General features: G+C 37.1%; 1 protein-coding gene across 1 annotated transcript in view; it reads left to right on the top strand.

Moving 5' to 3' along the window:
• The first annotated feature begins 3969 nt into the window (after positions 1 to 3969).
• LOC136249005 (leucine-rich repeat serine/threonine-protein kinase 1-like) overlaps positions 3970 to 20481 on the top strand; it is a 38883-nt gene continuing 22371 nt past the window's right edge. The window contains exons 1-6 of the mRNA XM_066040884.1: positions 3970 to 4412; positions 16014 to 16045; positions 16153 to 16297; positions 16351 to 16380; positions 16434 to 16563; positions 16613 to 18844. Of these exons, the coding sequence (XP_065896956.1) occupies positions 4094 to 4412; positions 16014 to 16045; positions 16153 to 16297; positions 16351 to 16380; positions 16434 to 16563; positions 16613 to 18844 (2888 nt within the window). The 5' untranslated portion in view covers positions 3970 to 4093. The remainder of the gene's footprint in view (positions 4413 to 16013; positions 16046 to 16152; positions 16298 to 16350; positions 16381 to 16433; positions 16564 to 16612; positions 18845 to 20481) is intronic.

Genomic DNA, 20481 nt, shown 5'->3' with positions numbered 1-20481 from the left:
GGGTGAAAAATTGATTGGTATAATTTGATGAACATTACTTGTTAGGAACTGTAGCATCAGTGGTGTGCATATCACTGTTACTAAGTTGTAAACTTCAAGATCCGATATAAAACATGTCATATACCCCCCAGGTAGATGTAACTAAAACTTCTAGTATTTGTAAGCACTCGAATTGTTAATTCTAGTGAGTCTCTAGTAAAAACCGTGATAGTTTCTGCCCTAGTACAAAATAATGTCATGATCATTTTCAGAAGTGTGATAAGGATTATAAACTGCTGTTATAAGAGTCACCACTGAAGTTCAGCACCAGCTAGCTAGTGTGTTTGAGATGACTTCTATTAGGGTAATAGGAAGCTTACTGTATATATAGCAGTTAAATACTCTAATAAAACAGTCACTGTAAAATGAATTAATCTGCCTGAAAATTATTAGATGCAACAATTATGAAACTGATCTAAATTCCACAACAGTGAGTTCTTTGCAGGAGAATGCAATCTAATTGGATTATCAATGATGGCTCAAAAATTTGCCTTTCAGACAAAAATGTTTAAATTGTAAAGTGTGAAAGACCAATAATTTGTGGGCCTATAGAAGAGTGAATGTACTGCAATGTTTTTTGTGACTGGACTTTAGAACATCAATAATATGGGTGTATCCGACACATTTACCTAATTATACCGGAAGTTTCACTGGGGAAGTTTTGTAGTTGAGGCTATAACTTTTGCAGTATAGCAATCAAATCAAGTTAACACAGTAAAATGAAACTTTTGTGGTTTGCTTTGAAACCATGAAAAACATAGAACTTTCGTTGCTTATGGCTGGTGGAGTCCTTAACTTACAAGAAAAAATGCCTTTCTGCTTTTAATCTCAATATCCCAATTGTTTTGTGCACGACCAAGTATAACTATACTATATTTCAGATTTGGTTTATTTTCACACCTACAAGGTAAACTTTTTATGCATGGGTAAACGATAAACCAAAACAGAGCAATGCAGTCATGGAGTGGTTATAATGATAGGCAAGATACTGTCACATATGTAGAAATTTGTGACCTCCACACTTTTCATAACCACTGAGTCCACTTTTCACTCCCTTCAGTCTCTATACCTTATACTGATAACAGTGATATTCTAGAAATCACAACATTAAAATCCCTCAAGTTGTTTTTGTAGGTCGCATCCTTTTTCACAGTTCCGTTGTTTTACAAAACAATTACACCTAAACTCTCTGCAGAAATGCCACTAACACTTGTAAGGAAATGTGTCAACCATTTCCTTGTAACTTATAACTTTCACTTTTTATTTCCCAGCTAACAACTTTCCTTGTTCTACCAGCATGCATGTCCATATATGGAGAACACAATTAGCTAGTTAATTATATAACTTGCAATCTTCCAGTGTGCACAGATGATCACTGTGGCATATACCACGTTGATTGTTACTACTACTCTCAAGCCATTGTCTGCTATATATAGCTACTCCACTACTATTATATATAGCTACACTCAGATAGTATAGTAGTATGCATAGAGACAGAACACAAGCGTACACACATACATACTATACACAGCTGTCTTTAGCCATGCACAGATCTAGAAGTCCACAGTATGTCAGTAAACAGTATAAACTAGCTATAGCTACAACAATGGCTACTTTTAATGAAAGCACTTTCTAGCTCTAAGCAGAATGCATAAATATAGTTTCATATAATGCTGCTCTAGTTTTAAGATACTAAAGAACTAAACCAAAAAAATAGCTACTGGTATATAGAGTGGGTGTGGTAATTATGAGTCACTTAAGTTCCAAACACTGCTATCACCTGATACAGTGACCTCAATATTTTATATACTACTTGTAGGGAAAGGTGTAACCATACGTTACATTATCCTAAAATTTCAAAAAATTTACCTACCATATATTGGGCATTTGATCTTTTCACTGAAGCCATGTAAGTGTATGTATTATGAGTCATATGGGGGTATTTATTATGAGTCATCATGTTCATAAGGTCATCATTTCATGTCGAATTATGGTAAACTTTATGGAAACATTTGCAGAAACTCTAAAGACTGTCAAAACACCTTAGTTACCTTAATACGTATGCTTCATGTCTTTGTCCTGCTTACTGCATGATTAGGGGTACAGGTAGCTAATCTGAATCGGTATTTTTATAGTGACATAGTTTAAAGTCCTGTGTAACCTCTTAATTGGATTTGTGGTTAGCTTGTTATGCTGATCTAATCCCTTTCATCTCAAATCTGCATGATTCAGCCTATTTAATTTATCTTAAGCTATATGACCCACAATACCCCCTGACCCTTAATACCAGCACCTACTCTATATAAGGTCAATTTTGGGTTCTATAAACCAAATAGCTATAACTACAACCTTTTCTGTATACTGTGTAAGCTAGCTAAACCTTTTAGTTCAATATCTACTAATACTACATTCAGCACTGTAGTTACTATACTTTGAATATCATCCTTTAGGCCAGACAAGCTTGATTACTCTGTGGCATATATACCACGTTGATTGTTACTACTACTTCCCTCAATTCGTTGTCTGCTATATATAGCTACTCCACTACTACTATATATAGCTACACTATACAGATAGTAGTAGCATATGCAAAAGAAGACAGAACACAAGCGTACACACATGCATATTTGCATGCACACAGATTGCAAGTTAACTAGCTAATTGTTCTCCACATATAGACATGCGTGCTGGTAGAACAAGGAAAGTTGTTAGCTTTGCAGGTGGGAAATGAAAACTGAAAGTTATAAGGAAATGGTTGACACATTTCCTTACAAGTATATTTATATTAGTGGCATTACTGCAGAGAGTTTAGGTATAATTGTTATCTACTAAAAGGTCATTACTATAATTAGCACTGTTATTACTGTTCTTTGAATATTATCCTTTAGACTTGATTCTCAAAAATTCGTATTTTCATGTGGGCGGGAGGTCATTTTTCATCATTCATTATTAAAGAAAATACTCCAAATCAAGTTGCGTGTCTGCTACTATAAAGGTTAGCTAAAGCCTTTTACGAACTATTTTACCACCGTTTCTGAGGTGCAAGTGACATTTTCTATGTTGTAAAATGATATCCAGCCCTCTTAGCATCAAAATACATGAGCACATGATTGATAGCAACAATAATGAAATTCGAGGCGGTGGGGTAAAAAGGATGCAAGTAGGGACAAGCAGGAAACGATTAATCAAGTTTGCCTAGCCTTATGCAAATTAATAATGTTTACAAAACAAGAATGGGGTGGACAAAAGTTTTTCTTTCCTAATACTTTAAGAGAATGGAACACCTTACCTGACTATATTCTTGAAGAGCAATTCACAGAGATTGTACTGACCTTGTCATCAAACGATAGACAATTTTATGTAGCTAGCTATGCATGTATAATATGTGAATGTTTTTGATTTACTTGTAATTACCTAGTGGTCAGTTATCAGCTATGCCAGCTGGCGCACTCTGGTGGAATGATCTGCCTGATGAAGTTGCCACTTTTGCCTTCTTCTGACTGAGTGTATAATTTTACAGTGTTGTGCAGTAGCTAATGATGTGTAATTTTTGTGTGGTATATTTGTGTTGTGTACAAATAGTTCTTTTATCTGTGTGCTTGTGTTGTACTTGTGTATTTATACGTTTCTGTATTTGTTCTATGTAGCTACACTCTAGTATGGAAGAACGCCGGCTATGCTGAATATTTGAGCTAAAATAAAAATCAATCAAAATCAGTCGGCACAGTCTATAATCATAATCACCATCCCTAGCTATTTGACATGAAGTGACAAAACTGTCTTCCAATTCAATCTTCATGATCTCTCGCATGATCTTGCTTTGTCATGCGTCCGCATATCGTATTGAATTGTGACGAATCACGTGCACTTCAAAACTGCCTATATAATCCATCGTCATGCATGCTTGAACATTTCTCATGTACCCCGTTATCTATGGTTAATCTATGCTCTGCAGAGCGTAGGCGACCTGCTGCCTTATTAGTATCAACCTCCAATTATGAGGTGACATTATTGTGAAATTTCCTCTGTTTGTTGAGCAAGAGTAAAAATTGAGATGACTCAGTCAGTTCTGAGTCACGTAGCACAAGCTCTGCGGCAGCAATGTTGCCATACTGGAGCGGACAGTTTACGTACGCGGATGAGTGATACAGCACCTGCTAATTTGATGTCTGAAGAACAATGGATTGATTTTGTGCTAAGCCAGCGTGGAACTGACCACGTTGCTGACTTCTTCTCGACGAATTTTGACAGAGAAGTGCTGTATTGGTTCGTCAACAAGCCGCTAGCGGATAACTCGAAGTGTTTTACTGTTCTTCATGTGGAGGCCAGGGACAAACGATATGATGTGCTATTGTTGTTATTGAGACTTGGAGGTAAGTAGTGTTTCCGTTTCTTCGGCACGTACCGTTGTAATGTTGATCAAAATCTCGATCAAAATAATATTTTAGTTGTTAATTATCCATACCATATAAGTGTTAACTAATTAATGTACAGAAATATTATAAAATTAGTGTCTAGTAAAATTAATAAGTGATTAGCTACATCTTGAAATTTTTGCCATTCTAAGCAGTAGCACAAATGGCAATATTATTTTCAGTCGTTTTATGTCCCGTGATGTAATGAAATCACAAGGTCCTTTGCTTGACATGATGCATATCCCGTAGCTTGGAACCTTGCAATATTACAGTAGTACTGTATATTAGGGATGACGATTGTTTGGTTTTTAAACCAGCTTCACAATTGCTTCACGATGCCTTGTCAGTATTGGTTAGGTATAACCAAGCCCAAAAGTGTCTTCAGTGCAACCCAAAATGCTTCCAATAGGTTGCTACAAGATTTTTATTCAGTGGAATTTTCTGATGACTGATTGACTGACTGATGCCTTTAATCAAGCATAACTCGATAGCAGTCAAGGCTACAGGTTTGGCTTTCCATTGTTAAACATCACCTCAACCCAACAGTGTGTAACACTGGAAATGGGACAAATCATGAAGAATCCAATTGTGGAATGGATCACACCATAAGCAAATTATAGTTACAGAATAGCTCTATGGAGTGTAAAGTAGAGCTCTAGCGTAAAGTGCTGTAGACAGTTAGTTAGAATCCCGTTGTTTGTTTGGGCTGGTTTTTAAGTTTAGATTTGTAATATAATAACTTCACACTGTGATTAGTATTATGTAATCTTGAACAACACAGTTGAGTTCCTATATTTCATAGCGGGTATGTAGATGTGTGGCTACTAAGTAGTTCTGTGTATGGCTAGGTCAATATGACGTGATTCAGTGATTTGGCCGGTAGCCACCAGGAATTCAGCCATTACTAAGTTAACCGAAATGTTTGTCACTACCACATATATATTTGACCAACAATGTGTACAGAAAGGTTACGGCTATATGATCAAGGCAAATCATCTATATAGACTATGCAATAGTTACCACTGTTGGAATGGCTCAGGAATGGCTTATGCTGATTAACCATCAAACACAACTGGTGATTTTTGTTTTTTCATCAGAAAAGTTCCAAACTCTGGACTAAGTGGGAGGGGTGGGTGACTACCATTAACCCTAGTACAGTAGTACTCCTTGTCACACTTACTTGTGTCCTGAGGACTCACTTCACTTCAGGCAATTGGAAACGGTAGAAATGGAAACCAGAAGCAGAAATGGAAAACAGAAATGGTAAAATCGTCATATAAACGTGCCCTAGAGTGAAACCCTTGTTTAGTGGCCACCTCTTAAAGACCACCTTCTTATAAAGGCCACCTCCATACAAAGACCACATTGTAATTAGATCTCAAAGATAACTGACCTTATAAGACCATTTCATGGTCTGGTAAAAACCACCCTCTTTAAAAAGACCACCTCTCACATTGTAATAATAGCTAAGATTCCAAGCATGTATTCTATGACTTTATCAAGACAGCTAGGCTCTTACGGTCCTAGGGTAAAACTTCACTTAGTGTCACTTTTAAATACCGCCTCTGTACAAAGACTACTTCTATACAAAGAATATGTTGTAATTAGGTTATAAAGATAGGTAAGGCCACTTCGTGGTCACCTTTTATAAAGACCACCTCTTTACATGGATAATATTTTATATGCTTCAAACATGTATTTCATGACTCATAGAAAGAGGTCAATGCCATCTCCCATGTTTTGGTCCACACTTCACTCAAGTCATCTACCATTATCGCTTAGTTTGTACCAGAATGTGCCAAGTCCTTAGTCCATGCAATTGAAATGTGGCTAGCTAAACTACAACCTACTGTATCAACAAAAAATGAGGTCTCATAAAGAGATGATGGCCTTAAGGGTGTAGTATTTTTTAGCTGACCTAGCTGTTTTGATAAGACATTTGGAACGATTATTACAATGTGGAGAGGTGGTCTTTGTAAAGAGAGTGGTCTTTATAAAGGACGGTTTCCATTTCTACTGTTTCCAATTACCCCTTCACTTTACTTATTTATTGTAACCACACTTCAAGGGCGGATTCTAGACTTTTGGAAGAGGGGGAGTCAATAGAATGAATACCTTGCATGTAAACCTAGGGGGGTCTGGGGGAGTGCCCTGTCAGGAAATTTTTATCCTCTGAGATGCAATATGTTAGCATGGTTTATCTCAACATTTGTTTGACTGTTGTATTAGGGTCACTACTTTATCAGGGTATCTTGATCTTGATATTGTAGTAAGCTTTTGACTAACAAAGTTGCTATGTTACCCAAAACATTGACCGTCTGAAATTGAATTTGAGGCAATTTATTAGAATAGCTCTTATGAACAGTGCTGAAAGTAGGTCAGCATACTGCTGACCCATTGACCATGATAGTTATCTGGATGGGATCCGGTTAAATTACAACAGTTCAATAATTAAAATTTTGGCATAGTTAAATATGGCTTAGTAGTTTTGGCTGCAGCATTGTATACAAGACTCAAACACTGCTGGTGTATCTGTGATTTTGTGAAGGCATGTGAAAGTGTCATGATCTGCGGCCTTGACATTGTACAGAACAAGTGTATTTCGCTTGCGTTTGATTGTGTAGGCCTGCCTACAAAGGCTACACAATCATGCAAAACAGCACTAAACAAGTTCAAAAAGGAAGGATAGCAAGTATTCCTGTTTCATCAGATTGGATGGTATTTTTCATATGTGACCCACTGAGTGAAAACCAGCTGTTTTCACATAATTCTATTTTGCTTTTAAAATGTATTGAAATACACTGGGTAAAGATGCACGTACTACATAAAATTAAAATTTTTATGCATGTTTTAATTGCTTTGGTATGTACTGAAACAAAGCTTGAATCAATAAAACCTCTATACCATCAGATTCACTTGTTCATAAGGAGTGCGAAAATCTTTTTTGTGTTAGTGCAGCATACAGCACTTGAGTTATGGGTACTTTATGATGCAGTAGAAATGAAGTTTGCCATTGTCATTTCGTTGTTGAAATAGTCTTCTTCTTTGTCCGCACAGAAATGTAAAGGGACACACCTTGATCGATTTGCCAGTTCATGGTGAACACAAATACCATCTTCGTAACTTGTTTTAGTCGTGAGTTATGATCAATTAAATAAGTACCTATAAATTATTTGCCGTATTGTTGTTGTGCAAATCAAATTTATTTCTGTTCCAACTGTCTGGCGCTAACAGAGAAGCAAAAAATGGAATTTGAGGAATGTGCGATAATGACTGGTTTTTGCTCAGCCAGTCACATATGCTATTTTCAAATGCATGTGAAATTTGCTGTATGCACGGCTTCACTAGTCATAATTATTTTACGAAATAAGCCACACTTGAAGATATACAAGTGGACATTAATTCCTATCCCAGTCTATAGCCTAACTGAATTAGAAATTAAATATCCACTAGTATATCTGCAGGTAGGTGCAACTCTTTTTGCACATTTTGTTTAACTCATCTCAGTATATACATGAAGGCAACTTTGTGTAGTGTATTACTGAACATACAATTCTAGTTGGTCAATCAATACAGAATTTCCTGCAAACCTATCATGAGTGCATAGCCTAGCTTCTATATCACTTGTACTAGTTCTCCACAGTTCACGATAGAACCATGGTTGGTTAGGAATATCACAACAGTTACTAGTTATGCAACCAGATCTGTCCCACAGTGGGTCATTGAAGTAATAGGGCAGCATCATTACGTACATTAGCAGCCCCTGATTCACAGTAATAATTAGTTTCCACAAAGGAGGGAGGGGCTAGTCCTCCACCAACAGCACACGGGCAATTGTGTTGGTGCCTCTGATTATCAAAGGGTCCGGCATTGTATGTCCATATATGTTGACGAGGGTTGTCATATGTGATGGACAGACCATCAACATAATAACCATTGATAGTCTGACCATTGTTGTTAGCTCCCAAGAAGCTGTCTGTGGCTCCTTTCTGATATCCTCTTGCTATACCACATATCCTCTGATAATTCATCCCATTTGTTGGAAAGGTGGCAGAAGAACAAGTCATACCATTATCACTTACAATACGACAAAATGTACGACCAGAATTGGTTCCTGTGCGCCATCCACTGGGACAGCTGTCCCCCACACTGACATCAATGCTAGTAATTGTTCTCCATCCTCCTCTGACTCTAGCATCACCAGCAAAACAAGTAATTGTCATCATATCACAATATGTCCATTGAGTGCCATCAATACGATAGTATCCTGATCTGTCACCAGTTTCGGGATTATTTATATAGATGTCCTCACAAGATGATCCAGTATAATTCATCCCGCAGTATGCTTGTCTAGGACCTTTAGTGATCCAGTAATATCCTGACCTCTCACGACTTTTAGGATTCATATCATAAATTTCCTGACAAGAATTGCCAACAAAGAAGGAAGCCTGAAACTGATAATCTTCACACTGCTCAACAGCCACTACTAGTTCCTTAGTGAGGATCACCGCTACAATGTAATAAACTCATTAGTACCAATAGAACAGTACAATGGGACTACACTTATCACTCTCCCAGTTGTCCCTTCATTTATACTGTATACGTAGATATGCATCTCAATACCCTTATGCATGTAAGGTAATGTGGGAACTGTTTTCCTGTTTCTATTTCTTGTGAAACCTTTCAGCATTCCATATATGGAAAGCACAGTATATCTGATATGGAGTGTTTTGCATGCTGCCTGATCATAATCATGTTATTAGAGCATGCAATATAAGTTTCAAGAAAACATCCTCCCTGGATATCTTTGCTACCTTGTACAAAAATAAATCCACCTGAAATCTAGTACACCCTTTTATTTTGACACTATAAACAACTCTTACAAAAGATCCGAATGGAGTCTCTGAAATCTTGTAGGAGATGTTGGGTACTGATTAGTTGGTTGCTAATCCCACATAGAGTCTGGCTACAGGAAGTGTCACTAGTCACAAAGAGTTTGTGTATGTAGTCCTATTACAATATGAGAATACCTTTAGCTTAAAACCAAATTTTCTCATCTCTGGACCCACTGTAGTTTAAATGACCTGAAGCAGACATACTGATATCACTTCACATGGAGATCAGAGGTATGGAGTGCTATTGTTACTATTGAGACTGCATATAGTTATGATTATGATCAAGAGTTCATAATACAGTTGTAAGTTTGTGCAGAGCATATTGAGTGTTTGATACTCTACCTCTTGCTAAGATTAAATACTGAAAAGACTACATCTACAGCTTGCATGTAGGTAGGTAGCCATTGCATTTAAGCTACATTGTGATTGTGATAGCTGCATAGTTTGGTGTGTGAGCTGATGTTGTGCTTTTCAAACTTACTACTGTCACTGGAGCACTCAAATGCTGTTCCTCATTACTAGGATTCAGCGTAACAACAATATTGTCAGTCATGCACACTGTGGCTGTGTTGTTGTTGTTATTACTAGATGAAATCTATCCATCACATCAAGAAGTTATAAAAAAAGTTTTAAAAAATCAATGACTTTCAATGGATTCAATCCATACAACTACTGAAAAAATATTATTGAAAAGGCTGTTATCCTGTATACTTTGCAGAGCATGCATAGCAAATCAATGACCGAAAGTGAGATTTGCAATGCTTTGAGGTCTATCTACTGGCAAGTTTCTGGTTTCTAACTAAGTTAGTTAGAAGGTTACGGTATAGTCACAGGCAATCGTTCAAAATTTTGAATGCCTATCGATACTTTTTGAGAAGCCCATAAAACCAGTCTAGCAGCGTAAAAAGTTTTAAATGAAGGTGAAGCCCTTCATATTTATTGTTTTTATGTAGCTACAGTGTAGTTTGAGGCAGGTGGAACACTACAATTTGTTGTAGTAACACAAGTAAGCCAGCCCATACATCGCTCAGCTCCAGCTGTCACTACCATGTTTTTCCGCCGCCAAATACAGCAAAAGCTGTAGGCTCTATTGGCTTTTCTGGGGCATAGTGATATTGTATGTTAAATTTATTAGGTCCTGTGGAAGCGTTTTTGGCATGTTTCTTCCCAGTGACTCAGATACATGCCTTCAAAGAGCTTGTTTCACTCGAAAAAACTACTAAAAGTTCAATAAAACGTCTATACAACCAGTAACTTAAAAAATCGCTTCCACAGGACCTAGATATTTAAATTGTTTAGCCACTTGTGTTGAAATTATAAGGATTCAGTAATCTGTTAGTCTGGTTTTTGGCTTGCGTTTTTATAAAACATCACTCTATTGTAGACCACACACCCAAGAACAGTCGTTGTTCTGTAGTAAAAACAAACAAGCACAATAGACACAATCCAAAACTACGTAATTGTCATAGCAACAGCTTTCCGCCATTTTGAATGGGGCCAGTATCAATTATTACGATTGCGCTACATTGAAATTCGATGATGAATAAAGCTCGAACTGTGGGGTATTGTCGAACAATTGGCCGTGGAAGTCTTCGAGGTTGTAAATTGGTTAGGAGCAAGTGGTTATCAGGGTTGAACAAGGCGCGAAGCATCGACAGCCCAAATTGCCTTGTTGGCCCACACAGGAAGCACTGCGAAGCAAATAGGTAGTATTTTAGTATCCATTACTGCGGTAAATTATTTGTGATAGTAACCGTAGTAGCGGCTGACCATCCAGGCGCTCCTTGTACTGGTAAACAAGGGAATTAGTGTCGTCAGCACTTCGTGCCTTGTTCATCACCTGATAATCACCTGCCTTTAGCCAGAACAAAGAATTTGCAGCATTAAAAGCTTTCATGGACTATTGTTTGACAATACCACTTAGTTCGAGCTTTCTTCATCGCTGAATTTCATGCAGTGCAGTTAGTGATTATTGAAATTGGCCCCATTCAAAATGGCGTCCGAAAAGTGGGCGTGGTTTTGGATTGTGTCTATTAGTTGTATTGCTAACACAACACAGTTGTTGAAATTATTTATCCCTGCTTGGTTTAAAGCAGGTTTTGTAATTTGTTCCGCCCACGCATTTTAAACTATTCCGTAACCTTAAGTATCTCTTGTACTACTCTATTCCTTGCTCTTGATAACGTAACCTGTAGAAGACAGTTTCAACAAATCTATATAGCAGGTTTCTAACCATTTTAGAAACCTACTAGCAGGTTTCTTCTTGGTTTTTAAAGACCTCATTATTTTCCAGAGATCAAAGCATACCATGCATAGCATTTTCTAATTAAAAATATTGTGTCCTTGTGCTTGTGTGCTTATCACTGTGTCACTGTGCTTTTAGGTATTACTGTTTTAGCTATGAAGTATGTGTCTATGAATTCCATTTTACATTTGCCATTGTCACCATTTTCCTTTCCCTTATTCCTTCGAAAGTCAATTGAAACCTTAGAAATACAGGAAGTAATGATATGACTGTGAATTGTTTTAAAGCATCCCAAATTCATCAGTGGGGTTAATGATCACTCACATGTCATTAGACTCTGTTTTTTGGTGGATAATAAATCTCACCTTGTTTTCTAGTATACTCCACGCCTTCAAACATAATCAGTTGTACAGGCACAATGAAGAGTCTATGGAATTTATAAACCCTCAGGCCCTTAGTAGCTCCCTAACTTCACTCATGTGCTACATACTTAGGCCTTCGGGTTTATGCATTCCATAGACTCCACATTGTGCCTGTATGACTATTAAATAGACTCTTCTTTAAGCTGTTTTGGATGGGTAATAAATTTCTAATATACTCCACGCTTTCAGGCACAACATGTTCAAAATCTAATGAGTATATATGCATTCATACATACAGTGTGCGAAATAACTTTTCAGACATGTACTGACAAAGTGACAGGCCAATATGAGAATTGAGTAGACACCAAGGAATTTTCCTGGACATTTAAATTAAAATGTATCAGTGCATTTATTAATGTATGTATCTATTAGTGTACTGTATTGTATTTTATGTATTATTACAGTATTATAACAATGAACAATGTAAACAACTTACAGTGACAATGTTATGGAGTTAATTTAAATTGACATAGTGACACTATTGGTGAGTTAGTCTAAGTGATACGCTGATTACACATGAGTTACAGATAAGCTATAACAGCAAACACGGTATAACAACATCATGCACGGTCCTCTGTTTCACAATCATCACCTGATTCAGATCCGGACTCTTCACTGCTGCTTATCTGAAGCCAAGATTTCCATGCAGCTAAAGAAAACTCTTCATTATCATCATCATTTTCATTTGATTCTCTCCCAGCCCTGCTTGATGTTGTTCCTCTGGTAGAAGCAGTAACTCTCCTTGTTCTGTCCTTATACCATTCTGAAATGGCATTTGAAGGATCCTACTGATCAATTGGTGGACCATAACAATCAATCCGAAGCAGTTGATCAAGCCTGTTCTCAGTAAGATTAATACGACGGCCATTTTTTTATGAACTTAAGCTGTGAAAACACCCTTTCGAGGTGTCCATTGGACAAAGGTAAACAGAACAACAATTTCACTACTCCTAAAACATTGCTCCATCGTTTGGCATCTACACAATTGAAAACCTTCCACCACACCACCTTGTAGTCATCTTGTACTAAATTGAAGTACTGTTTGCCATATTCCACCATGTCGTCCCATTCCTCTTGGACCAAAGATATGTCAATGCCAGCTTTCTCAAGAGGAATAGAAAACCAGTCACACACTGCCTCCAGTGAAGCATGACCAAATGAAAGAGTGCTGGCACGCTCCCACCCATGGGTAGCCAAAAGCGTTACTGCTTGAGTTAAAATAAGCAACTGCTCCTCTTGCACCTTCAATCGACTAACAAGACAAGAGTCAACTACTTCCAACCAGCTTTGATAGTTTGACTTCAAGAATGCTAGGCCTTGAGTGTGGTAATGCAAGTTAACACCTTGATAAGTCACAATACTTGCCACATCTGTTGACTGAATTCGAGTGAGGACTTTCTTAACTGTAGGAAGATTTTCAACAGACTTCAATTTCATTTCATCCAGTGACCTCTTCGTCTTTACAAAGGCCTCAACTGTTCTAACAACACAGAGCTCATCCTCTTGAAGAATTTTGCAAATAATTCCCACTGGCTTTAACAGATCATGAAAGAAGGCACAACCAAGCAAGACCTTGGATTTATGCCAACGTAGAATGTAACCTTTCAACTTCTGTTTGTCAACTGATTTGACACCGCAATCTGACAGTGACTTCAAATGGCTAAGGTAAGCACCAAACCTGTCAATGACTCGTGATAAAGCAGCCACCTTGTGAGCCACAAATCTGGTGCCACAAGCTCGTAAAGGCCTTGCTCCTCCTTTGTGTGGCAATTCACAATCTTCAAAACATTGTTTAAGTTCCTCCACTATTTCTTTCAATTCAGCACATTTCTTGGGAGACTTTTCATACACATAATATATTTGTAGTAGAAACTCATCCACTGTTGCAAAGAATGTGGTCTTCTACGCATCTTTGATGGAGAGTTCTAATCTATGTGCTAGACACCAGCTTACTATAATCCATGGCATATCTCTTTCAAGGTGGCCCTTCAGTCCACCACTCCCTATATTTGCAGAAGTACCATCACACCCCAAGCCAATAATTTTCTACTTCCATTCTGCAGGTGGGATATCTAAATAAGCCATAGCTTGTTTAAAACAATCATAGAGGCCTTGCCCTGTGCCACGGCAGAGTTGTCGTACAGCAAAAAACTTGTCTCTTACAATTACCTTTCCATCTTCTGACAATCCATCAAAGAACAATACCATAAACAATTCTTCATCAATATTTCCACAGTCTGTGCTACTGTCTACCTGGATACTAAAAAATCTAACCTTGTTAATATCCTTCCTCAACTGGTGCCTCAGGTCTGCACCAATGAATTCAACGAACGTTGCACAAGCATGATCATTATGATAGCTTCCTCCTATATCAACGCCGTGTCTTTCCTCTAGGTCACAAAGAGTCTTCATCTTTTTAAATGACATCTTCTCCTTTGCTATCAGGTAAGCTATTTCAAACTTTCGCTTCAATCTAGCTCTAGTCAATTCATCCATCGATGGTAGAAGTAAGGCCCTTGCTATTGGAGCGTAGTTGCAAACATTAGTTGAGTGCTCCTTCTTATATAAAATCATTGCGCACTTATGCATTTCCGTGCTGGCGTGCTCCTTGAATGATGAAGCATGGGTATTAGTTGTTCCTTCCACAAAGGTAGAGTTATAGTTCCGCATTGATATTAACCGCTCTTGGAACTGACCACAGATACTGCACTTTAGCTTTGACACGTACTCGCGGTCCCCAGCAACAACGTCGAATTTCAGCCATAGGGTGGTGTCTAACGTTTTATCATTCTCTCGAATCTATTTTTCCATTGTCTTCCTTGTAACACTTCTATTACTTCCTTTTTCCTGCCTTTCTGCCATGGTCGGATATTTTTTCCGGACAAAGTTAATTATGCCCTGCCAAATGATGTAATTGTCCGGTGTCCGGATGTTATTTTGCACACTGACATAACATGCAGTGATGAAAAAGGGGCACTAAATTGTGTCACATGAGTATGCATGGTTGCCATGGTGCTAGTATTATCATGAAAGATCTAGCCCACTTTTATTGAGTTTTCAAACACCTGCACATGATCAATCTCTTTGTGACACAATCAATTAAAATTTTCTACCATTTTGTTTGAGTAAACCGCATCACGTGATCTTGTATATCAAATTGTTCGCCCCAATGTTACGACAGAAACAGCCATGGGAGTGGTAATGCAAAATAGAGTTTAACATAGTTATATAAGCACAATGTGAAGTCTTATCTTTAACTAGCACTGGTACCTGCCCTACAGTGCAGAACTGCTTACAATGTCATGTACTTTACACCAAGTTTAATCTTGTAGCTGTCTAGTGACAAATTCCTACACAGCATTGAAAACCCAAGTATAAAACATCACTTACCTATTAGTTTAATGTTATTATGCTTCAAGGCACACATTCAGAAAAGAATGTTACACCAATACATTTCAGAATCAAATTGTAGTGCTGAGCGATAATATCGATAGTTTGATACTTGCGATCAAAAAAATCATTATCACGATATGGTAATTACAGCTTACTATCGCGATATTGCTGTAACCTTACTAGAAACACTGTTACCAAGTTTATTTAATAACTGTTTTGTATCTCTTAGCTAAAAAATTTTTCCCAAATTTATTATGCTAGATGCAATTTAGCTTGCTATTCGCCAAAGTTTATCCCCACCAAAGTTTCCCTCTATTCAGTAATCAAAAAATTACGTGCGTACTTTTTTTACTACGAAGGTATAATATCTCTATTGGCATTAATATAATCAGTATATATGGTAGTGCACTAAATTTGCAAAGGTTTACTGATCATGTCTATCCATGCTTTGTGATCAGTGTAGGTACAGTGAAGTACAACAATCCAATTAAATCATACAGTAACTCATTTACCAGTTCTGCTAGCTTCTTAGACTGCACTGTATTATAATGATAAGGCTAACCTATAATTTATTATTGTTTCTATATTCTTCATTACTGTGTAGCTTCTCCAAATGTAACTGATACTGATTTGCAGGTAAGGAATTATGGTTGTCACAATTCTTGTAGTACCAACTGTGTATTTTATTAGATGGTTTTAACCTTTACGTAGTTGTAACTTTTGGCACAATTTTTGTTTAACAGACACCAGTTCATTTTGCTGCAATACATACAAGTCCAGTGTGTTTGCAAGCTCTGCTTGAATGGGGTGGAGATTTATACCAGCAAAATAAAGATGGAAGATCACCACTGGATTATGTGACTGCTAGTTCCCTAATGCAACATTATGGTAAGGTTTGCAAATTTAGTGACCATAATTATAAATGCTTATGTAAATTACAGATAGTAGCGGTGGCATGCAGCAAATAGCTCGTAAGTTATTTCACTAATTTTGATTGATTAAAATTGAAGTTACAATTTGCTAGGGCTGCACCCAATTATTCTCAACAAGGAAAAGTCTTTTGATGATTTTAAAAAGGCATACATCCAGTTGCCATCACATCAGAGACCACTGTGTTTGAAATCAGTATTGTCTAACCAAACTCTGTTATTTAGGTACACATCTACACAATTCTGTATTTTAATATTTAAGCTTCTTTTACAGAGCATGTAAGGCAGGATGGACTGATGTAGTAACTTTCCTGCTGTCACAAACAGATCAAGTTCCTCCTGTTAACACAACTTCAAATGAGACTCCCCTACATGCTGCCTGTGAAGGGAATCACTATGATATAGTAGTTGAACTGATTAATAAGTTTCCTGAGTTGTTACTGATGAAGGATAAACTCCCATATAGAGGATGGTATCCTATCCATACTGCTTGTGCTTTTGGTGCTTCTGATAAAATTCTTGCAGAAGTTCTAATAGGAACCATGAAACTGTGTATTGACTTTCCACATAAATTTACTAATATCACCTTTACTGACCTGTGTGGTCAGTCTCCACTCTACATTGCTGTTACATGTGGAAATTTATCACATGTTTCTATGTACTTACATCCATTACTGGTTGATACTTTTCTTCAAGTTGCTCCATCACTAGTAGCTGTTAACACCAGCAATATACCAACAAAGTGTTCTGTTATCCACAATGCGGTACTTGGAGGCAACAATGAAATAGTACGCATGTTACTAGATAGCTTTCCACATGCGATAATGGCTATGGCCTATCCTTGCAAGATGACGATGGGAATCATGTTGGAGTATTTTGGTCACTGTCTGAATAGTTACTCACCGTTGCCAGTGATCTGTGAACGTGGTAGTGGTGAATTGGCTGTTGTCCCCTATGATGAAGTCTCATTTTTGGACAAACCGTTTAAGGATCTGTCCTTGTCTCCACTTGCCGTTGCTTGTGCACTAGGAAGGACAGAAATAGCAACAGCACTATTGGAAGAAGCTAGTGAGATTAAAACTGGTTTGGCTCTGCAGATTGCATTGTTTATGAAGCATGATGATATTGTTCTCAAACTGTTGTTTCATAAGTCAACAAGGTTTATTGCAGATAATAGCAATCTTACATATTTTCATATCTCATCTGTTACTGAAAAACACATGATTCAATGCACTGAAATAGATTTACAAAAGAACTCCTTGACTAACCTTCCTTTATCATTCTTTCAAGCACCATTGCTTAAACGTTTAAATGTGTCTTTCAACAATCTTAATGCTCTGCCTGTTGGTGAACAAGATGAATATTCCTCTGGATTATCAAAGTGGGATTGGATTTGTAAAAATTTAGAGATTCTGGATATTGATCATAATGCTATTCACACCTTACCTGAAGTTGTATGGACAATTCCCAAGTTAAAGTGGTTGAATGCCAGTCATAATTGTCTTGTAAATATTTCAAGTTCTGTGCAATGCAGTCCTTCTTTGCATAGCATTGATGTTTCTCACAATCAGTTAACAGAAGTACCATCAGTTCTGTTTGCTTCTGAAGAGGTCAATTTATCATTTAATTGTTTGGTATCTCTGCCAGTTGATCTGTGGCAGTCAAAGATAATCAAGAAATTGAACGTGTCAAATAATTGTATCGCTAAACTTATTTTTTCTGATCCCAATGCAAGTAGTTTCATTGCATCTCTATCATTTGCTAACATTGGCACACAGATTAGTAATCATGATAATGATTCGAATTCAGAACAGCTTGATTCTTTTTCATCTTTAGCAAAGCTCAATTTGTCCCATAATGCATTGGAGTGCTTCCCCATTGGTTTGGTGTGCTTTGTAACCCATTTACAACATCTTGATGTTTCATTCAACCAGTTTACTGCTTTGGATATAAGCATGCTGCCACCTTATCTCGTACATTTTAGTGCCAAGAAGTGTGGCATCATGAGGTTTGGCATCACTGTGGATGATACCGACAGTCAAAAAGATACTGTTAGACAGCGTTGCTTTGCTTCTGCAGTTAAAACTAGTTGTCCACCAGCTAAAACTAGCTGTCCACCAGTTCAAACTAGTTGTCCACATAGAGTGCACAGAACATTACAGTATTTAACATCCTTAAACCTTAGTGGTAATAAGTTAACTGACATGCAGTTTGTGCGTGATGGAAGCGTGGTTCCACTCTATCCTGAATTAAGATCACTTGACTTATCTTCCAATGAACTGTGTGGTAATTTTCCAGCAAATATACAACTTCAAAGTTGTTTAGGTTCTTTAAACTTGAGTGATAATCCACACTTGGAATCAATTCCAATGCAGCTATCTCTTCTCAATGAATCTCTCTTTGATCTACGATTGGCTAACATGCATAAGTTGAGGGATCCACCATATGAGTATCATGATATGCCAACTCAAAGTATATTATCATACATGAAATTACGACTGCAAAAGTAAGTTCAGTTTTCTGTCTCTTACGCCAAAACTGTATACACCACATAGTCTCTCTAATGAACTTTTGTGACTGACCGCTAATATTCACATAACTGGTACTATGTTGAAAGCAAACTAACACTGTATCCACTCTAGTGTTATAATTATCTACTATTGTTTTTCTTAGTGGTGCATGTGCAAGCCTGTGTGGCCTGTGACCATGCATACAATTGTTTAGGAGTGAAATGGAAATCTTTACAGCAAATTTGATTAAATCTGCACCAGCCATTTGCGAAATACGGGCATTCAATCTTTTTTATTTTTTGGTGAGTTTTTTCTTAAGCCATAGGGGTCTACAGGAGACTTAGATTTTTTTTGCATACTTTGCAAAAATTGTTGTAAAAGAAACCTATAGCTTGATAGCCTTGAACTTTAGTAGCATATAAATATGAATTCACATACTAAGTTTACTATGAATCTGATAAATATCCATGGAGTTATGAACATTTATTTGTATCTAAAAAGATCAAACTTATCACGGCTATGGGTATAGGGAATAACTTGAAAATTGATGTGTACATAGGGTGGTCATCGTAACAGTGGTTTGAAAAGCAACAATGTTACAGCTACAGGGTTATCAAGCAAAAACTAAACAAGTGTAAAATAGTGGAGTCAAGATACTACTCTAAGCAGTTAATATGGAATAAAAAAGATACACAGAAAAATTCGAACCAGGGACCTCCAAACCTAACATCCGCATCCTTAACCACTGAACGGCTGCTATCTTGGCTGATTACCTCACTTAATTTCTACTTTAGCTATAAATGAAAACTCTAATTTAAATCTGCTTATAAGTAAACGTTTATAATTTCATAGAAGTACTAGATTGTTCTAGATCACTGAATGTGTGTTCTATTAGAAGTCCTCAAAATGTGTGCTCAATTAGAGTACAAGTACACAAAGAAAATTTCAGCTTGTTTCAGTACTTTTTATCGATGTGCTATGGTCCCTATTCTAGTTGAAATTCAAAATTTTTTGTGTACTTGTTTGTTAACTTTTTTGTGAAATAAAATTATTATGACTGGTGAACCCACGCATACCGCATCAAAAGAAAAAATGGTGCCATACGTCCCAGCTGTCAATTATTGTCTGAAAAGTGAGATAGCCTTTATACTTCATTGTCGCTATGTTCAACCCATTACACAGCATCATAAAGTATGATAGTACTGTATTGTAGGGACCACAAAGAGTAGGCATGGCCCACGAAATAATATCTCCCAAAAACCAGCCTCAATTTTCCTTGACGACAATGAGGCAGTATTAGTTAGGCAAAACTAAGCCCAAAAAAGCCTTCAGATCGACCCGAAATGCTTTCAACAAATTGCTACAGATTTTTTTATGAAACGGAGTTTTCTACTGACTGAGTAACTGACTGATGCCTTCAGACAAGTGTAACTCGATAACGGCTAAGGCTACGGGCTTGATTTTTTCACTGTTCGACAGAGACAATTATAATGTTTTTTTCAAATTCCAGTAAAAATGTCAGGCAACCTAAAGCATTACCTGATATAGATATGCTACTATTTTACACAATTCATCATAATAGGGAAATCCTTACAATACATTGATAGAATAGTGACTCAACCTAAAATAATAA

This window comes from Dysidea avara, chromosome 3 (genome assembly GCF_963678975.1).
Source record: "Dysidea avara chromosome 3, odDysAvar1.4, whole genome shotgun sequence".
Lineage (NCBI taxonomy): Eukaryota > Metazoa > Porifera > Demospongiae > Dictyoceratida > Dysideidae > Dysidea > Dysidea avara.
Note: the sequence above shows the minus strand (reverse complement) of the source record. Positions and strands in the feature narration are given on the sequence as shown.